The 17,835-nt window shown below is 39.8% G+C and overlaps 1 protein-coding gene across 1 annotated transcript; it reads right to left on the bottom strand.

Annotated features, from left to right (window-relative positions):
- Positions 1-7,089: 7,089 nt before the first annotated feature.
- Positions 7,090-16,516, bottom strand: SRSF3 (serine and arginine rich splicing factor 3). Its single transcript, XM_027876352.1, has 6 exons — positions 16,406-16,516; positions 14,383-14,590; positions 12,754-12,888; positions 10,446-10,484; positions 9,751-9,837; positions 7,090-9,601 (listed from the first exon to the last, which is right to left on the bottom strand). Exons 2-6 carry the CDS (start codon positions 14,586-14,588, stop codon positions 9,574-9,576), a joined length of 495 nt encoding a protein of 164 aa, XP_027732153.1. The 5' UTR covers positions 14,589-14,590; positions 16,406-16,516; the 3' UTR covers positions 7,090-9,573.
- Between the last annotated feature and the right edge of the window lie 1,319 nt (positions 16,517-17,835).

Raw genomic sequence — 17,835 nt, 5'->3', positions numbered from 1 at the left:
AAATTTTAAAAGCTAATGAACAATACTAGCTGATTAGGAGAAGAGGGAAACTACCTGACTAACTGAAAAGAAAAAGGAGAGGGTAGAAATATATAACTAGATAAAAGCAGAGGAGAAGAACTAATAAACAAAACCTTAAAGGGAAAGGGGTAACAAATGAGAAGTGGGGATCAGGGGTGAGAGGAAAGAGCCAGTGGGAACTGGGCCACCTAAAAAAAGAATAAAATAAAGTAATTGAATCAGCATAATACTCTGTTTATAGCAAAGGAGGGGAAAATAATAACTTGAAAAAAACCCATAATTTTAGAGATAGATGGAGGAAAATATAAACCTAACTCTTATAACTTTCAATGTGAATAGGTTAAACAATCCAATAAAATGAAAAGGAGCGACAGATTGGATAAGATAATATCAAATAAATTACTTCTATGAGACAATATAACAAAACTTTTGGGATACATACAGTCAAACTAGGCTCTAAACATTTTCATCAACAATAAAGAATAAAATTGGAAATTGAGAGGATGTACAATTTGGGGAATGGCTGAACAAGTTGTGGTACAGGAATGTAATGAAATACTATTGTGCTACAAGAAATGAGGAACAGGCTGACTTCAGAAAAACCTGGAAAGACTTGTATGGACTGATGCTGAGTGAAGTGAGCAGAACCAGGAGAACATTGGACACAGTAAGAGCCACGATGTGCGATGACTAATATTGATAAATTTAACCCTTCACAGCAACACAAGGATCTAAGACATCTCCAAAGGCCTCATGATGGAAAATGCTATCCACATCCAAAGAAAGAACTATGGAGTTTGAATGCAGATCGAAGCATACTATTTGCTATTTTTTTCTTCTGTTGTGTTCTGTTTCCTCTTTCTGGTGGTTCCTCCTATTGGTTCTAATTCTTACATACAACATGACTAATGTGTAAATGTTTAATAGGAATGAATGTATATGTATAGCCTATATCAGACTGTGCACTGTTTTTAGAAGGGTGGTGGGGAGGGGGAAAAAATTTTAAACTCAAAGGCATATGGAAATGATTGTTGACAAATCAAAATAAATTAAAAAATAAAAAAATAAAATAAAATAAAAAAAATAAAGAATAAAGAGATCAAGAAATGGAGGCTTTGACTTAAGAAAAATAAAAAATCCAACTAAAAAAGTAGAAATTCTTAAAAACTGAAGAAGAGTAAATTTATAATATCCTATTGAATTGATAAAGCTACGAGTTGGTTAAAAAATAAACACTAACAAAATGGACAAACTCTAGATAGTTTGACACCTCCCCCCTCAAGAGAAAACCAAATTGCTGATATAAAAAAAATGAAAAAGAAGTACTCAAAACAAATGAAGACTAAATAAAGGAACTTAATTACAAACTGTTCTATCCAATTAAATGCCAGCAAAATTCTTGCATTTTTGTAAATATCCATCCATTTAATTTGTGCCCAGGATATCAGAACAAGAAATAGAGAATTTAAATAAAAGAAACTGAAATCACAAAGGGGAGGGGAGGGGACAAGAGATGTGGGAGGGGGTTGAAGAATAGGCTTTAAAAGTGAATTCTATCAAACATTCATAATACGATTAACTCCAATTTTGCATAGATTGATTGAAAAAATAGGGAAAGGTGGCACCCTGTCCATGTTAGAGAATAGAAGGGCAAACAGGAAAATCAGGAAATGTGACTTGTTTGCTTCTTCCAGGTAAATATCAGGTCAGCGCATTTTCAGACAGATACGTATGAGGTAATAACCTGAACCATGGAATGGTAGAGCTGGAAACTTAGAAATTAGCTAGTCTAAACCTCCTGATTTTTAAGGGTCGCCCTAGTGTTTTCATTTCAGAAGTAGGGGACATGATGAACCCACTGATAAACTGAGGACCTATTTACACCTTTATCGTTAATGACAATAATTGCAGGGGAGAGAAATAATAAAGATAAACGAATAGGGACAAAATAAACATTGAGTGACTTGGGGTGAGGGAACTTGTAATTGGAAGAATAAGGTAAGACTTCCTAAAGCCTTAAACGGAACCTTGAAGAGAGGAGCCAGGGTTTCCAAAAAGTGGGAGGTGAGGAGTTAAAGCATCCCATTCACAAGGGACAGCCTGCTAGAAGGGACAAAGGGAAGGATGGGAGACGTTGTCTTAAGGGGGAATAGAACCAGTTTTGTGGGGGTATCAAGTGTGTCATGCAATCAGCTTGGCAAGATAGGATGGAGCCAAATTGTGAAGAGCTTTAAATGATAAGGCATTTGGTTGGGGCAGCTAGGTGGAGCAGTGGATAGAGTACCAGCCCAGAAGTCAGGAGGACCTGAGTTCAAATATGGCCTCAGACCCAACACTTGACACTTACTAGCTGTGTGACCCTGGGCAAGTCACTTAACCCCAATTGCCTAAAAAAGATAAAAATTTAAAAAACAAAACAAAGATAAGGAGTTTGCTTTATCAGAGCAATGGGGAGCCGCTGAAACTTATTGAGCAGGAGCAAGGGGGTCAGAACTGTCCTTTAAGTTTTCAATTTGGCAGTTGTTTGGAGGATAGATTGGAGAAGTGAGAGACTTGAACAAGAGTTCAATTAGGAGGCTGTTGCACTAAGTCCAGGCTAGAGGTGATAAGGAAATGAACTAGGGTGATTGTGGTTTAAATAGACAGATGGCAAGAGATGCTGAGGAGACAGAATCCAAGACTTGTCAACTGATAAGATGTGGGGACCAAATTGACATTGACACTCCCTCACTTGTTCTTGGGCTCACTTCTTGATATGCTTTATTTCCTTGAGGGTCTCACTTTGTCTTTCATGAGACGCCTATTGTATGTTTTAAGCTCTAAGCTCAGTATCAGTTCTTTGGTAGTAATGATTTTAAACTGCCAAGAGTTTGTTTTTTGGTTCAGTCATTCTGAATCACGTCTTACTCTTTGTGACTGCATTTGGGGTTCTCCTGGCAGATATTGGAGTGGTTTGCCATTTCCTTCTCCAGCTCCTTTTACCGATGAGGGAACTGAGGCAAACTGGGTTAAGTGACTTGTCCAGGGTCACACAGCTAGTAAGTGTCTGAGATCTGATTTGAACTCACAAAGATGATTCTTCTTGACTCTAGGCTCAGCAGTCTATCCACTGAGCCACCTAGCTGCCCAAGAAAAAGATCTTAGTGATCACCCAATACACCTCAACACCACCATCACCACTAATTTTATTTTTAAATTTTACTGATTTTTTCATTGTAATGAAGAAAAGCGAAGTTCAGAAAAATTGGAGGCAGCTAGGTGGCACAGTGGATAAAGCTCCAGCCTTGGAGTCAGGAGGACCTGAGTTAAAATCCGGCCTCAGACACTTGACATTTAGTAGTTGTGCGACCCTGGGCAAATCACTTAGCCCCGATTCCTCACCAAAAAGCAAAAAAATAAAAATAAAAAAATCGACAGGAAGATTGCCTCTGAGTGGATGCAGCATGCATTCTGTACCTGTAGTTCTCCACTTTCACTGTTGTTCACAGCACTTAGTACTGTGCCTTGTAACAGATCTTTAGGACCAAGATGATAATGTCCACGTTTGTCCAGTAATTCTCAAGAGGATCTACCCAATACACTGGAGGTCGTCTTCTTGATCTTGCATGTGACTGCACCGCTTGGGTTGTCGATCTATCGTTCCTCATTCTGGATGCCACTTGCTTGCCTCCTCGTCATGCATGTCCTCCCCCAGTGTCAGGGTTTTTTTTTTTAGCCAATCACTCTTCTCTTGAGCAAGTTTGTTTTTAAATTACTGTATGCTTTTGGTTGCCCGTGGCATCATCTGTAATTTTAATTCTTCCAAAATCATGGTGTTGTGATTTACACCTTTATATAGCTCACTCAAATACTAGGTTTAAATGCATGGCTTTTTGGATCACTGGAAAACACTAATTTTTCCAAAGGCAGTCCAATCCAAATATTTCCTACTACTCAATTCTGGGTCTAGAACATGATACACATGCAGCACCCCCCTCAAGGTACTGATGATACTAAATGGACAATTTTGCCTATATGGCTTGCATGTCATAGTCTGGAGAGGGAGAAAGAACTTAAGTCACCCCTCCACTAATTCAGTGACACTTGACTCTATGAAGCTCCTTCCTGGACACTTTCGCTCTCAATACTCAATACATTTTCACTGGTTGCCTGGAACTATCCCTCATCCACACCTCCTGGCTTAAGTCTCAGTTAAAATCCCGTATTCTACTAAGAAGCCTTTGCCAAGGCCCTCTTAATGCTAGTCCTTCCCCTTCAGGAGATTATCTCCAATTTATCCTGTATATATCTTGTTTATCTCTAATCGTGGTCTCCCCATTCAAATGTTCCTTTTAAGGCAGACAAGGTGTTTTTCGTTTTTTCTTTTCTTTGTATTTCCAGTGCACAATGGTTGGCATACAGTAATCAATCGATCAATAAACATTTATTAAGTGCCTACTTAATGTGCTAGGCACTGTGCTAAGGATTCAAAAAGAGGCGAAAGACAGTGCCTGTACTCCAGGAGTTTACAAGCTAATGGAGGAGACAACAGGTGAACAAATATATACAAAGCTAGCTATACATAGGATAAGTAAGAAATAATTATCAGTGGAAAGGTGCTAGAATTAAGAGGGGATATAGGAAAGGCTACTTCCAGTAAAGATGGGAGTTAATAGAATCCAGGTAAATTGGTAGGAGGAGCCAAACAAATAATGTTCCAATTATGAGGGACAGAGAAAATTACTGGAGCTGAGAGACGGAGTGTCTTGTTCACGGAACAGCCAGGAGACCAGTGCCCCTGGATTATAGAGTATGTGGTAGTAAGCGGTTAATAAATGCTTAGTGACTGACATCAAGAGGTACAGTCACCACTGTAAGACTACAGAGGGGCACATACTATGATAATTTTTTAAAAAAAAGTTCTTCAGAAGACAGGTAAGCTTAACTGACTTCTTTAAATATTAATTTGGTTTTGCTTAGTTGTTTTTTTTTCTTAAAAAAAAAACCAAAAACAAAAACAAACCTTGTCATAAGGAATGACTGGAAATGGTAAGATATATACAAGGTAAAATACAAATGAAATAAAAGTTATTAATAAAAATCAAAAAAGTGCAAGTCAGGCCAAACCATTTCCTTTTCTGCAAGACAAGTAAACTATGGGAATGCTGTAGCCTTAACATACTTAGATTTCTGTAAGTCTTACAGGAAATATGGAAAGATGTAAAATGCATGACTGTATTTAGGTGGATGGATGCAGACCTGGTGGAACGACCAGACACAGGAAATGTTATCCTGGAGGGAAATCTCTGGCAGAACAAGAACTCTGTCCACAGCTGATGACCATCTTTATTAGATGTGATGATGGGAAGTTGGTCAAATCTATAGGTGACACAAAACTGGCAAGGTATGGTTAACATTTTGCATGACACGGACATGATCAATGTTGGAATTTGTTTTATCTAACTGCTTTCAAGGGTGTTTCCACCCCACCCTCCACCCCCAATTGGCCAAGTGGTGGTGGTGGTGAAAGAAAATAAAAATGTTGCTGCAACTCATGACCTCAATAAGGATTTATAGAAGCCTTCCTCAATGTATTTATTTTAAAACAAATCATTTCCTATGCAGTCCTCAAAATGCTTTAGGTTTGCAAAATTCAATTTGGAACTTGGAAATCTTTATTTCATGTAAATTCTTTTCATAGTTGACATGACCCCTTTCTACGTACAGTATTTATTGCCCATTATAGAGGCTGCTGGATGCCAGAGCTTAAGATGATTTGTATTCTTTCCCACTCCCACCTCCCCCCACAACAAAACCCAGGCTACTTATCTTAGGGAACACTAGGACATATCTGATCACTATCCTCACTTTACTAAGGTCCTTTGAAACAAATGATTCAGTGCCAAACTTTGCTGCTGTTTTATTATAGCCTTAGCTTCAGCTTCTACACTACGTATATTACAATGATTTCTCCAGCCAGTCCTATTCCTACTCTTCCTCGTGGCAGAGGGACAAGTATTTGAGCTGAGATGGTTCCACGTATGGGCCCTGGAGTTGACAGTTGCTTAGGAACCTGCCTAGTTCAGTCCATGTGTAAAGGCTTCTCACCACAGCCGGTCATCAAGTGCCCATAACAACTACAAACCACTGCAGAAGGAGTACATAATCTCAGTGGCTTCAGTACTGGGTCTCATATTTTATACTATCAAAAGCTGACCTTCTTGGATGCAAGCTTTTGGGTTGCAGAAAAACTCTTATTCTTCCAAAGAGAACAAGCCATTTCACCAGAAATTATGCATAAGCCAAGCAAATCGGAAACTAAATAGCAACTCAAATGTGAGGCACAAGGAACATCTGGATTAATTTCAGAAGGCTTTTGATTTGCTCAATAATCCAGTCCAAACTCTAAGAACTAGCATGTCAGTCGGGATAAGGCATTACACTTTGGCAGACTTTGGAAAAACAATCATTACATATTAAATATCTGGCTTCCTTATAACTACATACCAGGCAATAAGCCTGTATTGAACTGCACTGACACTCAAGCTTTTTTCCTTTAATAAGGAGACATAATTTTAAACAGCAAAAATGAAACTAAAATTAGGCGATTAGCAATGTATGCTGTAACCTTTAGCATCTTCTCATTCACGAACTGATACATAATTGCTTCAAGTACTAAGCTTGACAATAAAAATACTTGCCAGTTCTCCCACTCATTAGTAACTTTAATCAAATATATTTATATTCTTATGCAAATATGAAACCAGGAAAGTACAAGACATGGGCTTAAGCCCCAACTCTAACAGAAACTGAGAGGTATGATCTAAGGACATTATTGAAGACCTAAGGAAGATGAAAGCACTTGGAAAATACCAACTATTACACAAATTCCTTTCCTCTCCCATTGCCCTGACTGGGACTAAAGGCCATCCATCAACACAGGACACAAGCAATGACAGATCTGGCCACACAGAAATATTCAACTAAGATTATTAAATACCTCTGGGTTTTGCATTACCAAAAATAAACAAAAACAAAACAAACTTCCCTCAATTAGAATCAAAATCATTAAGACAGCGACCCCCAGTGGACACTTTAATCAGTATATTGCAAGTTGAACTTTGACATGGTAGTCTAGAAATGCCTAATTCCAACTTTAAAAATTTTAATGCTGCGGAAATTACGTATAAAGGCTTAAAGCTGTAAGCTCCTTGAAAACAGGTAATTATATAAACTTTGCATCTCATCACCTAATATAACTAATGTTGACTGAACAGCACAAAGGCAGTCTATCACAGTGTAAAGGGGTTTTGAATCCTGGTACTAGTTGTGATGCTACGCAAGCTGGTCTACCTAAGCCATGTCTTCATCCCCCAGTGTTGCTGAGGAACATGATATAAGCTCCTTTCCCTCACACCACCTCTAGCTTTTCTAAAACCGTGTACTTCATTTTGGACAGAAGTGAACTGATCTAACTTACGCACACATACCCCAAAGTACATTTTACTACATACACTTCAAAGTAACATTACTTCAGAAGTGGGGGTAGATGAGAGTGGGTTATTATGAGGAGCCTTTTGTGTAGGAACAAATACGCTTTCACAGTCCAAAGGAAAAACCAGGAGAGGTGAGGCTTCTTGGGGGCAGGCAGCAGAAATGAAACTCCTATCTTGAATGGTGTGATCCTGGTGAGACCAGGCCCTCCCTCCAAGTCAAGAAGCACAGCACTGAAATGTTTAAGCATTGTAGAATAAAAATTCAACCTCATTTTAAGTAAAATTCTTCTGGCTTCCAGTTTAGCTGCTTTTTTGGGTCAGGAGGCCTCTTGTGAACCAAAATTTGATCAAAAATCTTAAATGTTTTCTTACTGTTGCTTACTGGTCTTCTCAGAGGTGGGTAAAAATCCCAATAAAAGCTGAGAGAAGTCACAGATAACATGCTGAATTTTTTATAAAAGGTTCAGGACATATTTCAAATGAAAATTACTCATAATTTTATCTCAATGCCTGAACCAACATTGAGAACAGAATTTATAATGATTCATCACCCAAAACTACTTTAAAAAGCACATTTAAGGAAACTAAGCCACAAAACTGTTACATTATGATTTAATCTAAGTGCACAAAAGTTTGAAATCACAATGCCTCCCAGAATCTAGGAAGGTTAAGCATGCCTCCATATTTTCAGTTCTGCACTGTTACATTTGAGCTATAATGTGAATTTTACATCATGATGCTTAGTTTGGAATTCCCATGCAACACCTCAACTTATAGAATGGAAGCAATCTAAATTTAAGTGAGAATTGTTTTCATGCTTGAAAGCCTCTAAGGCTATTTCAATTTGGTTTACAATGAAATATATCCTGGAATTATTCATCTGAGCAAGTTTCAGTATCATGAACCCTGAACTGGCTTCTCTTATTAAGGAGTGGGCAACTATGATTACCTAAAATAACAAACCACCCCACCAAGAAACCACTCTCAAAATAATCAAGTCCAACTCATAAAATAGCAGCTTTGTGCAATCAACTGCTTTTATACAAAGAACTGTGATGAACAGTGGATTCAACTGGCTATCACACAAATAGGCTAGCTAGTATTTTATTACTCCAAAAGCACTTTAACAAGAAAAATATAAGTATGGCTTCTGATAGGAATGTTTAAACCTGGACTGCATGTACCAAGCTCATAGGCTGAATTAGGTTCTACAAGGAAAACTTTTAAGTATTCAAGTTAAGCAACAACTTGTAACCAAAACTTTAATCCCGAAGGTCTCACAAAACATGTTACAAATGACATCATGAAAAAAATCTTGCACAGTAACTCAAAAAGTTTCATCTCTACAATGTACCCTTAAACTCAAAGTTTGTGTGAATGGCTAATTTTGAATATCACCAGTTATTTACTCACAGTGCATCAACTACAAAAAGAATGTATGACCTTAAGTGGAAAAACAAAACTTCAAAATCTTTTAAGGTGTTCATTCAAGATAAAAGTCCACTTAGAAACAAAAAAAATTTTTTTTTCTTTTCGAAAACTGCCATCACACCTTTTGAACAAATGTCTTATTTTGGTATGCTTTTTACGTCCCAATTTACCTGCTGGCCTGTTCTAAGAAGAGCTTTGAAACACTGCATTATGTTTAACTGCAGCCATACATGTAACTCTGATGTGGACAAAAACCAAGGTTCTCTCCAACGTAGTCTCTCATTTTCCCCCCAGAAGACACAGTGTCAAGTGTTTTTTGGCCACTGCAGGCTTTACAGGTTAATTTGCAAACTGATGCAAAATAAACTGAATAGCAATCAATAGAAATTAAAATTTTGTTTAAGGGAACACTGTAAAGTAACAAATTCTTGGTATTACATGCCTTATATGATCTGTTTCAAACCATACAGATACACATCTTTACATGTGTCACCGTTACAAGACAATAAACAAATTTTAACAGCTAAAACATTTTAAAAATGCACTGAGCTTATGAAGGCTCAAACAAAACTTGTAATGTTCTGTACATGCTCCTGTCAAATGAAGGGCTACTTCCTGTACATCACTCCTCTTGAAGGCCGATGTTCTATTTCCTTTCGTTTGACCTAGAGCGACTGAACAAGGGGAAAAAAATTATTACATCTCAATACCTATGACTTGAATCTGATAAAAACATCTATATTTTGTCTATGTTAAGTATTTATTTAAAAATCACAATATATAGCTATTTCTGTAGCCTGCTCAAATTATTTAAGGAACCTACCTACGAGACCTGGAAAAGGAACGAGAAGGCTTATGATTTCTCTCCCGTGACAATGATCTCTCTCTTCTTCTATCTCTTGAAAGGGACCTAACAGCAGTAAAGGAAAGAAAGATCAGCATGACAGCTCAAATTGAAGTAGCTATTTATTCCAAAGAACTAGTTGGATTAGATTTAAAGGTGACCCATCTAACATAAAGCTTCATTCAACAATATTCACCATGCATCTACTATGAGGAAAATACCCTGACGGGTATTTGAGGACAAAAGTCTACTCTTAAACCTATACAATTCTTCCGTATACATATAGATAAGAGTAGAGGGGAGAGGGAAAAATCAAGGAAGACTGCCCAGATGGTGGCTAGCACCTGGGTTGAGCCTTCAAGGAAGTTATATATCCTGAAAGGCAGAGAAAAGGAGGGCATCCCGAGCAAGGTAATCAGTTTGTGTAAATGGAGGGGACAAAGATATAAAATGTTGAACTCGGGTAGAAAAATAGGCAGAAATAAGATTAGAGGGCCTTGAGAACTCCAAGTTGAAGATGCTCTCTCTTGTACCCCAAGCAAAATGTAGCTTGTAGGACAGACCCATAAATGTCTTGTGGGTCATTTGAAAATTCCTTATACACTTCAACTGACAAATATACAATAAAGAATTGCTGACAAGAACCCCCAATCAAAAATATACAATTGCTTTACCTGCTCCGGCTTCGAGAAAAGCTTCTTCTTCGTGGTGATCTACAATCAGAAATAGGACAAATTAGGCTCACCATCAATTTTAGTATTTATGGCGTGAGGCATTTCCCAACTTTTCAATCTCACTGTTGGGCCCAGTGATCGTGCCGAAGAACTGGCACCCATCGTCCAAAACAAAAAAGCACAGAAGGATTAAGGAACAAAAAGCTCAAGTGAAAAGCAGGTATTCCAACCATGAATTCACTTTAACAAAGAATGCTTCACAGCAGATCTGTCCAATGCAAAACTTCCACGTCAACTAACTTCACTACCCAAACACCACGCCAAAATGTAGTCCCACAAGTAGTTCCAAAAACAGTGCCATAGACCAGTATTTGGAACCCATGCAAACCTAGAAGTCCATGACAAGACTTAAGGTACCAAGTGAATAAAGTGAAAAACTGTGAAAACGCGCTCAGTGTAAATATTGATGCCATTAAGTGATACATTAGAACTGCATATTTGTGATTGTCACATTTTAAGAGTGTGTTTAGGCTTACAAAAAAATTACCTTAGCTTGGCCCACTTCACCCCAAAAATTGTTTTAAATTTTGAAAACTGTTAGTAAAACCATTTAAAGGTGATAGGATTCAACAAAATTTTGCTAGAAAAAAAGAAAGCTAAAATTTGTTAGAGATATTAAATTTTTAGTTTGGCATCTCACACATGCAAATGAGTTTTGCTTGAGGTTCTAGTTACATTAAAAGTTCCCTATCACCCTTAAAAGTTTTATTCAAGCAATATCTGTACGTTACCATTCAATTATGCACAGCCAGCCTTTGATCGAGAAAAGTAATTACTTAAGCCGCTTACTCCTTATTTTAACCAGCAGTAAACTGTATAAGCAGGAAAAACTTACTAGTTTTGGGTTTCAACAAGCTAGAAATGGTGAGGTGAGGCTGCCGGACTGACGGCCAGGAAGAATTTGCTGAAAAGGTTTTGCCAGATGTTGCGTTGTATTTAGTTGGTTGGCGAAGGGGGTGTTGTGGATTTTTCCTGCTTTTTTGTTAGCCGAAGGCTGCTGCTGTAGTTGTTGTGAAGACATTTGGTAAATAAACAGCTGAGCTGATTGGCCAGGAATGTGTGGGCGGTCGAGGTGGCTGCTGCCGATTTGGTTAAGGTTGGAGAGAAGGCTGAGAGAAAACAGCATGCTCGGGAACCAAAGGGCGGTGCAACCTGACGACTGGCCATGCCTGGGTCATGTGAAACGACACCAGCCAAGCTGAATGGGGCGCGCTGGTCACATGACGCTGAAAGGGCTAGTTGACTGGCTAATGCAGACTCAGAGGGTGGTGAGAAGAGACATGATGGTGACTCTGTAACGGGGTTCATTTTTATTAATAGATGGACCAAAAAGCACAAAAAAAAAATGAAAAAAAACAAGCCATCAGTACAACCATCTATTAGCTAACATATAATCTTATTACGATGGGCAACAAGTGTGGGGTGATTTATTTTGGCCTTTTGTTTGTTTTATTTTTAAAACAGCAGAAGGGGCAGTTTCGAACTCCCATCTCCTAAGAAGGACTTCACTCACCTTCAACAGGTAAATAAATTCAGTCCTGTAGAAATCATGTTGGAGATTTGAGGAGATGCAGAGAGCCTCCAGACAACAATGCCTGGGTCCAAGAATGATGTGCCATTTTTAATTATCAAAAAAAAAAAAAACAAAAAAAAACTGAAATTTCAGATTTGGGTTTGAAAAACTTAAGATGATTGGAATTACATCCTGTTTAGCCCCCTTTATTAGTGACCTAAGTTTAAACTAGTTTTTAAGATTAATTTCCACTTCACCAGTTGTAACATTCTTAACAAATATTACAATGTGCAAATAAAGTAGAAAGAAACATTTGCGTGGAAAGCTAGACTGTTGTTATGTCAAGTCTGTCATTATTGAGTCAAGAAATGGGAAATGGCCTAAATTGAAGTAAAAGGGAAGACTGGAAAAAGATGTGACTAGAAGATGAACTAAAATAACTTGAAGAAGATAGATCCAGGACTGAAGTTACTGACTATTAACTTGAACAGTGACCTAAAGACCAAAGCCAACATTCAGCATCAACTTACATAAAAGTCCCCACTATCGCCCCCAGCAAGGCTGTTTAAAAAAAACAAAAAACAAAAAACAAAAACAAAAAAACAAAACAAAAACACTTCAGGAATATCAGCAATAGATGTTACCCATCAACATGCTTTAGGGAAACACCTGCTCCTATATTGCTCTATGGTTTAACACCAAGGGCTCTAAACGCATTCCTTGATTCTAAAGTACCTGCGTCGGGGTGGAGGACTTCTTCTCCGATAATCATCCCTTGGTCGACGACCCCAAGAAGGTGGTGGACCACGATTACGACTTCTTTTCTCACCATTCGACAGTTCCACCCTTACCCGGCAGCCACAAAGTGTTCTTAAAGGAAAATACATATATGTAACTAAAAAATGTTCTTTAAAACACACACACACACACACACACACACACAAAAGCAACTAGAAACACTTTAGACACAGATCCTTGCAAAACATACCTTCCTAATCCAACCCTCTCATTTTACAATTGAGGAACTGAGGCCCTGAAACGTCATGACTGGTATGGATTTCAAATCCAGCACCTTTCCCGCTAAAAGCCCTTCGAACAGTGACATGTAAGTTTGGTGTTCTCTTTTCCTTCCCCATTTCAAATGATTTTATGCAAAATAGCTATAAGCATTTGCAATAAATAAGCATACTTATTCAACATTTAAGCAGCTATGTGTTTAAGACACTGGGAGGAATATCAAATTACTAAGGCTGATTGCCTCCCTCAAGATGATTATATTCCTATAGGATATAGCTGCTGCTTAAGACACACAAAACTTTCAAGGCAAGATGTTAAATGCAAAAAATGCCGAGAAATTTGGAGGTAAGTCTACAAGATCAAGTTCTTAACAGATCAGAGACCAAGTCTCAACTTTGTATCCCAATGCAGCAGACAACATTTGCGTTAAGAATTCATCTTTAAGCACTTGGGAACTCTAATACTGGTCGTCTCAGTTTACCAAATCTGTTTACTGCTGCTACCTTAATGATAACTATCTCATTTTAAAAATTGTAATTTGAATTTTAGCACTTTAAAATGGAAAACACCTTTACAAGCACACTTTATATGAGCTCACATGAATTTTATTCTACCACACAACTTTATACTCTGATTATCTGGTTGTCTTTTGTATTTTACACTATAGTTTATAAGTATATATTAACATGCCAATATTGAAACTGCCTGGCTTAGGCAGATGCAGCAAGATGGGAGTACAAATGAATGGGTTAGCATACAGGTAATTTAGGCCTAAGAAACAACAGCTGAACACTAGATGGCATAGTGCAGGTAAATTAAGCAGAAAAAACCCTAACCAATTTTAGTTTGACATTTTTCTGTGGTAGTTTTGTGATACCAAAGTACAATAATTCTGACAGCAATAAGAGCTGCCATCAATTCTAACCTTACCCTAATATTACTTTTAAAAAGAAACTTCAACAGCAACTCTAAAAAAATTAAGTCACATGCAGACTTGAGTAAAAAGAGATCCTATTTAGTAGTCTATGCAAATACTAACTTTACTGTGGACAAAAATCACATCAAGTTTGCAATAAATCACTAGTGATCTAGTTGTACAGTTTCACTGGCATCAGAGGGCTCCCAATTGATACTAATTGTGTGATGATGGGCAAACTAGCTATACTATATGCCTCAGTTTTCACTTCTGTAAAATAAAAGAATTGCCTTAAAATGTTGTCTATGTAAATAGTGTTATCATTTTCTGATGTACGATCCATTAAGTTATTTCTTCCAGTGAATTCAATGTGTAAATGTATAATTCATATATAAGTAGAAATAACTTTACAGAGATGATAGAGATATTACCTTCCATCTAGTTCTCTAACAGCATCAGCTGCATCTCTGGGATCTTCAAATTCAACAAAAGCAAAGCCGGGAGGATTTCTTGCAACCCACACACTTCGGAGTGGTCCATAATATCCAAAAGCCCGCTCCAATTCAGTCTTGTTGCCATTGTTACCAAGGTTACCTACATAAACCTTACAATCCAGTGGACAAGAGTCACGATGCATCTCTGTAACGAGACAATGGTAAATGGCAAAAAAATGTTTAGTATTTGCAAAACTTTAATTAAATCCTTTACCAGTATGACTTAAGATGCTTACTTATGTAATGATCACTAAGTTCACTCCAATAGAACATCAAAGACAAGAAAAGTCCAATAAATTTCAATTCACTTCTGCCAACTACTCAACCAATCCACCTCCCCCCCCAAGAAACTATCCTTTCATGCTTTTATATAGTAGCATATATGGGGAAGTAGCTCCAGAAGCACAGTGTTTGGTAAACCACCAGTGTCATTTCATTCCAAGATCCCCACCCCTAAACTGGCCCTCAAGTGCCCTTGAAATCCAAGACTTCTGTGGTCAGTAGTATAATCAAAAACCAGACTCATTTAATTACTCTTTCTTTTATATATATATATAAGCTTTCTGTAAGAAGTCTTACCCCTTCCTCCTTTGCTACTGTCTTTCTGAGATCATCTCCAAACTATCCTGTCTGTCTTCTTTGTACATAGTTTTTTTGGCATAGACTCTCCCAAGTAGATTGTTGGGATAGGGGAGCCAGGGCAAGAAACTATTTGTTTTTCTTTGAATCCCCAACCCAAAATAAGTTTAGGGCCTGGTGCATATTAAGTGTTTAACGTTTGTTCATTTTATTTGTAGATCAACTATTTCAGATTATCCTTCAAAAAGGCAAATTTATGCTGATATGAATATTCTTCATAGTATTCTCCACTACCTTTCATCAGTGGGCCATTACTGCTCTGTGTATCCTTGGTAAGAAATTGCATGAAGCCAAAGGGAAATAAGTAATAAACCTACGTTAAAAATTCAAATCCGCTGCATTCTTGGTTGTCACTCTTATCTGAATATCAATCCAATTTTTAATTTCATTGGACATAGTTTGGAAAATCTTAACCCAAAAACCAAAGATTTTAAGAAGGGGTTCTGAACCAAAACAACGAGCAAAGCGTCTCACCCACTTAAGTCAGACCAAACACATACTAGGTATAATACATGCCACACCCAACCTAAGAATTTTTCTGGGAAGCAAGTCAGTACAGGCTGCATCCAAATTTGGAGGTAAACACAAACTGGCCAAAAACCATTAAATAAAAAGGCGGACGCTCATCCCAACAGGCTCCAGGCCTGCGCCGAAGCCGCCTGCGCCAGGTACGGGGCGGCCTGCGCGAGCCCCGAGGGCTGCCGAGGTCTCAGTCTGTGCGCGGCACCATTAAACGGGAGCCGCTGGGGGAAGCGCCAGCGGCCACAAAGCGGCCGCGCGGGCCCCAACCCCCCCCCCACCGCGTTCCCCCTCCTCCTGGCAGGTCGAGCGTCCTCTCTCCAGTCCCCGCACTCGGGAAGCCGCGCAGCCGAGGCCCGAGGCCCTGCATTCCCCCCCACCCCGAAGCGCGGGAAGGAAGCTCTGCTCCGCCGAGGCCCAGCCCGCGGCAACAACCGAGGATCAATTCGTCTGGAGCGAGCCGCGGCTGCGCGAGCAGAGGCGCCATGAGCCGGGAGGCCGCGCCCCGCAGCCTCCGTTCCTCTTCCGGATGTGTCGTCCCCCCCCCCCGCCCCCCCCCCCCTCGCCATCCTCCCTCGTCAGTCCCCGCGGCTCCCCTCTCAGCGCCTCCCGGTTGCCCAGGCCCGGGTCGGGGCTTCGGCGGTCCCTCCCCGAACCCCCGAGGGCAGCTCCGCCGCCGGCCGCCGAACGTCACAAAATGGCGGCGGCGCCTCTTTGTCTGTGCCCGGCCTCGCTCGGGCCTCACGATTACGACTGCGGCGAAAAAGAACGCAACCACCCGCTCCGCTGCCCGTTTCCTTACCGGGTGCTGTGGCTTAACAAGCGGGGATCCGACTCCCACCGCTCGACTGGGTTTTTCCCCCCCCGCTCCTCCCGGCTCTGTCCCCGCGCAGCTGTTGCGTTACTCCGCCGACGTCCACAAAATGGCGAACGCCACCTTCGCCTCTCGACTTATATGCCTCCACCACAGACCACGTGATAGAGGGCTCTGACCAATCAGAGGGCGAGGAACGCCATGACGGACACCTCGGAAGGTCCCGCCCTTCGTCTTAAGTTGTGAACCACCGCTTGGACAGCGGTTGGTTGCTGGGAGCAAGCGTGGAAGCTGTGCTTGTCCCGCCAAGGAAGGCCCGCTTCCCCAGATGCCGAGTGCGCGCGCATTCTGTGTGTTGTGCCTGGGTGTCAGTCGGCCCCCTCCCCCCACCCCCCATTCCACTCCATTATTATCACCTCCGTTCAGTGTGCCAATGCATAAAAAAAAAATAGAAACCTATTCCAATACCACAGTGTAAAATGCTGTAGACTTTTGTAATGTAGGAGTCTGGCCAGATGTTCTTAGCATACATTCAGGGCCCAGGTATAGTGTTGTTGCCCTCCTGCAGACTGAATTGATTGAATTGATTGAAACAGAAGACTCAATAAACCCATCAATCAACTAGTATTTATTAAGCACTTATTGTTTACTAAGCACTGTACTAAGTTCTGGGAACACTAAGAAAGGAAACAAAACAAAAGAAAAACCAGTCCCTGCTCTCCAGGAGCTCATAGTCTAATGGAGGAGACAATATACAAACAAAAATGTAATATATTTTTTCATATAGGTTTATATAATATTTATAAATACACATATACATATGCATACAAACACATGTGTACATGTAATGTGTGCTCACACACGCCATCTACATGCATATGTGTTTATGTGTATATGAACATTCACACATATCATTCACATATATGAATGTGTGTATATATGTTCATGTATATATATAATGTGGAAGTACCCTTGAGATTAATGTGTCTGTTTTCTATGAATTACCTTACCGGGCAGATGGATTGGGCACAGAGTAAGCCTGTTTGTTGCAAGGAGCCAATCAGGAGCCTGTAGTGAGGCAAAGTCTTGCTTACTCCCAGACCTTTGCTTATGTTAACTAACTGACCTTGCTGAGCTGTGCCCCACCCAAACTGGCCCACACCAGCCTTTTGGTCAACTGTTCCTGCAAAATATATGCTCACCTGTTCCTGGGAAAGATTATTCATCCTTTTTCCCAATCGTTCCCTGAATCTCCCCTTTGTGGTTTTCCCCTGGGCTGTGGGCTCCTTTGTATCTTGTACTGGGGGCCTTGGCACTAGTGTCTGATTTTCCTCTTAATAAAACTTTTCTGCTTTCAATTCAGCTTGGACTCCTCTATATTTTGAGGGGTGGGCTTCACCTGATTGACATTTCTGGGG

The sequence above is a fragment of the Vombatus ursinus genome, unplaced genomic scaffold (assembly GCF_900497805.2).
Source record: "Vombatus ursinus unplaced genomic scaffold, bare-nosed wombat genome assembly UNPS02014811.1, whole genome shotgun sequence".
NCBI classification, from domain to species: Eukaryota; Metazoa; Chordata; class Mammalia; order Diprotodontia; family Vombatidae; genus Vombatus; species Vombatus ursinus.
Note: the sequence above shows the minus strand (reverse complement) of the source record. Positions and strands in the feature narration are given on the sequence as shown.

Coding starts and splice junctions, on each gene's coding strand:
- SRSF3 (XM_027876352.1), bottom strand. CDS start 14,588: ATGCATCGTGACTCTTGTCCACTGGATTGTAAGGTTTATGTAGGTAAC. Junction 12,889..14,382: donor GTTAGAGAACTAGATGGAAG/GTAATATCTCTA, acceptor TTTTCCTTTAAG/AACACTTTGTGGCTGCCGGG. Junction 9,838..10,445: donor TTTTCTCGAAGCCGGAGCAG/GTAAAGCAATTG, acceptor TACTGCTGTTAG/GTCCCTTTCAAGAGATAGAA.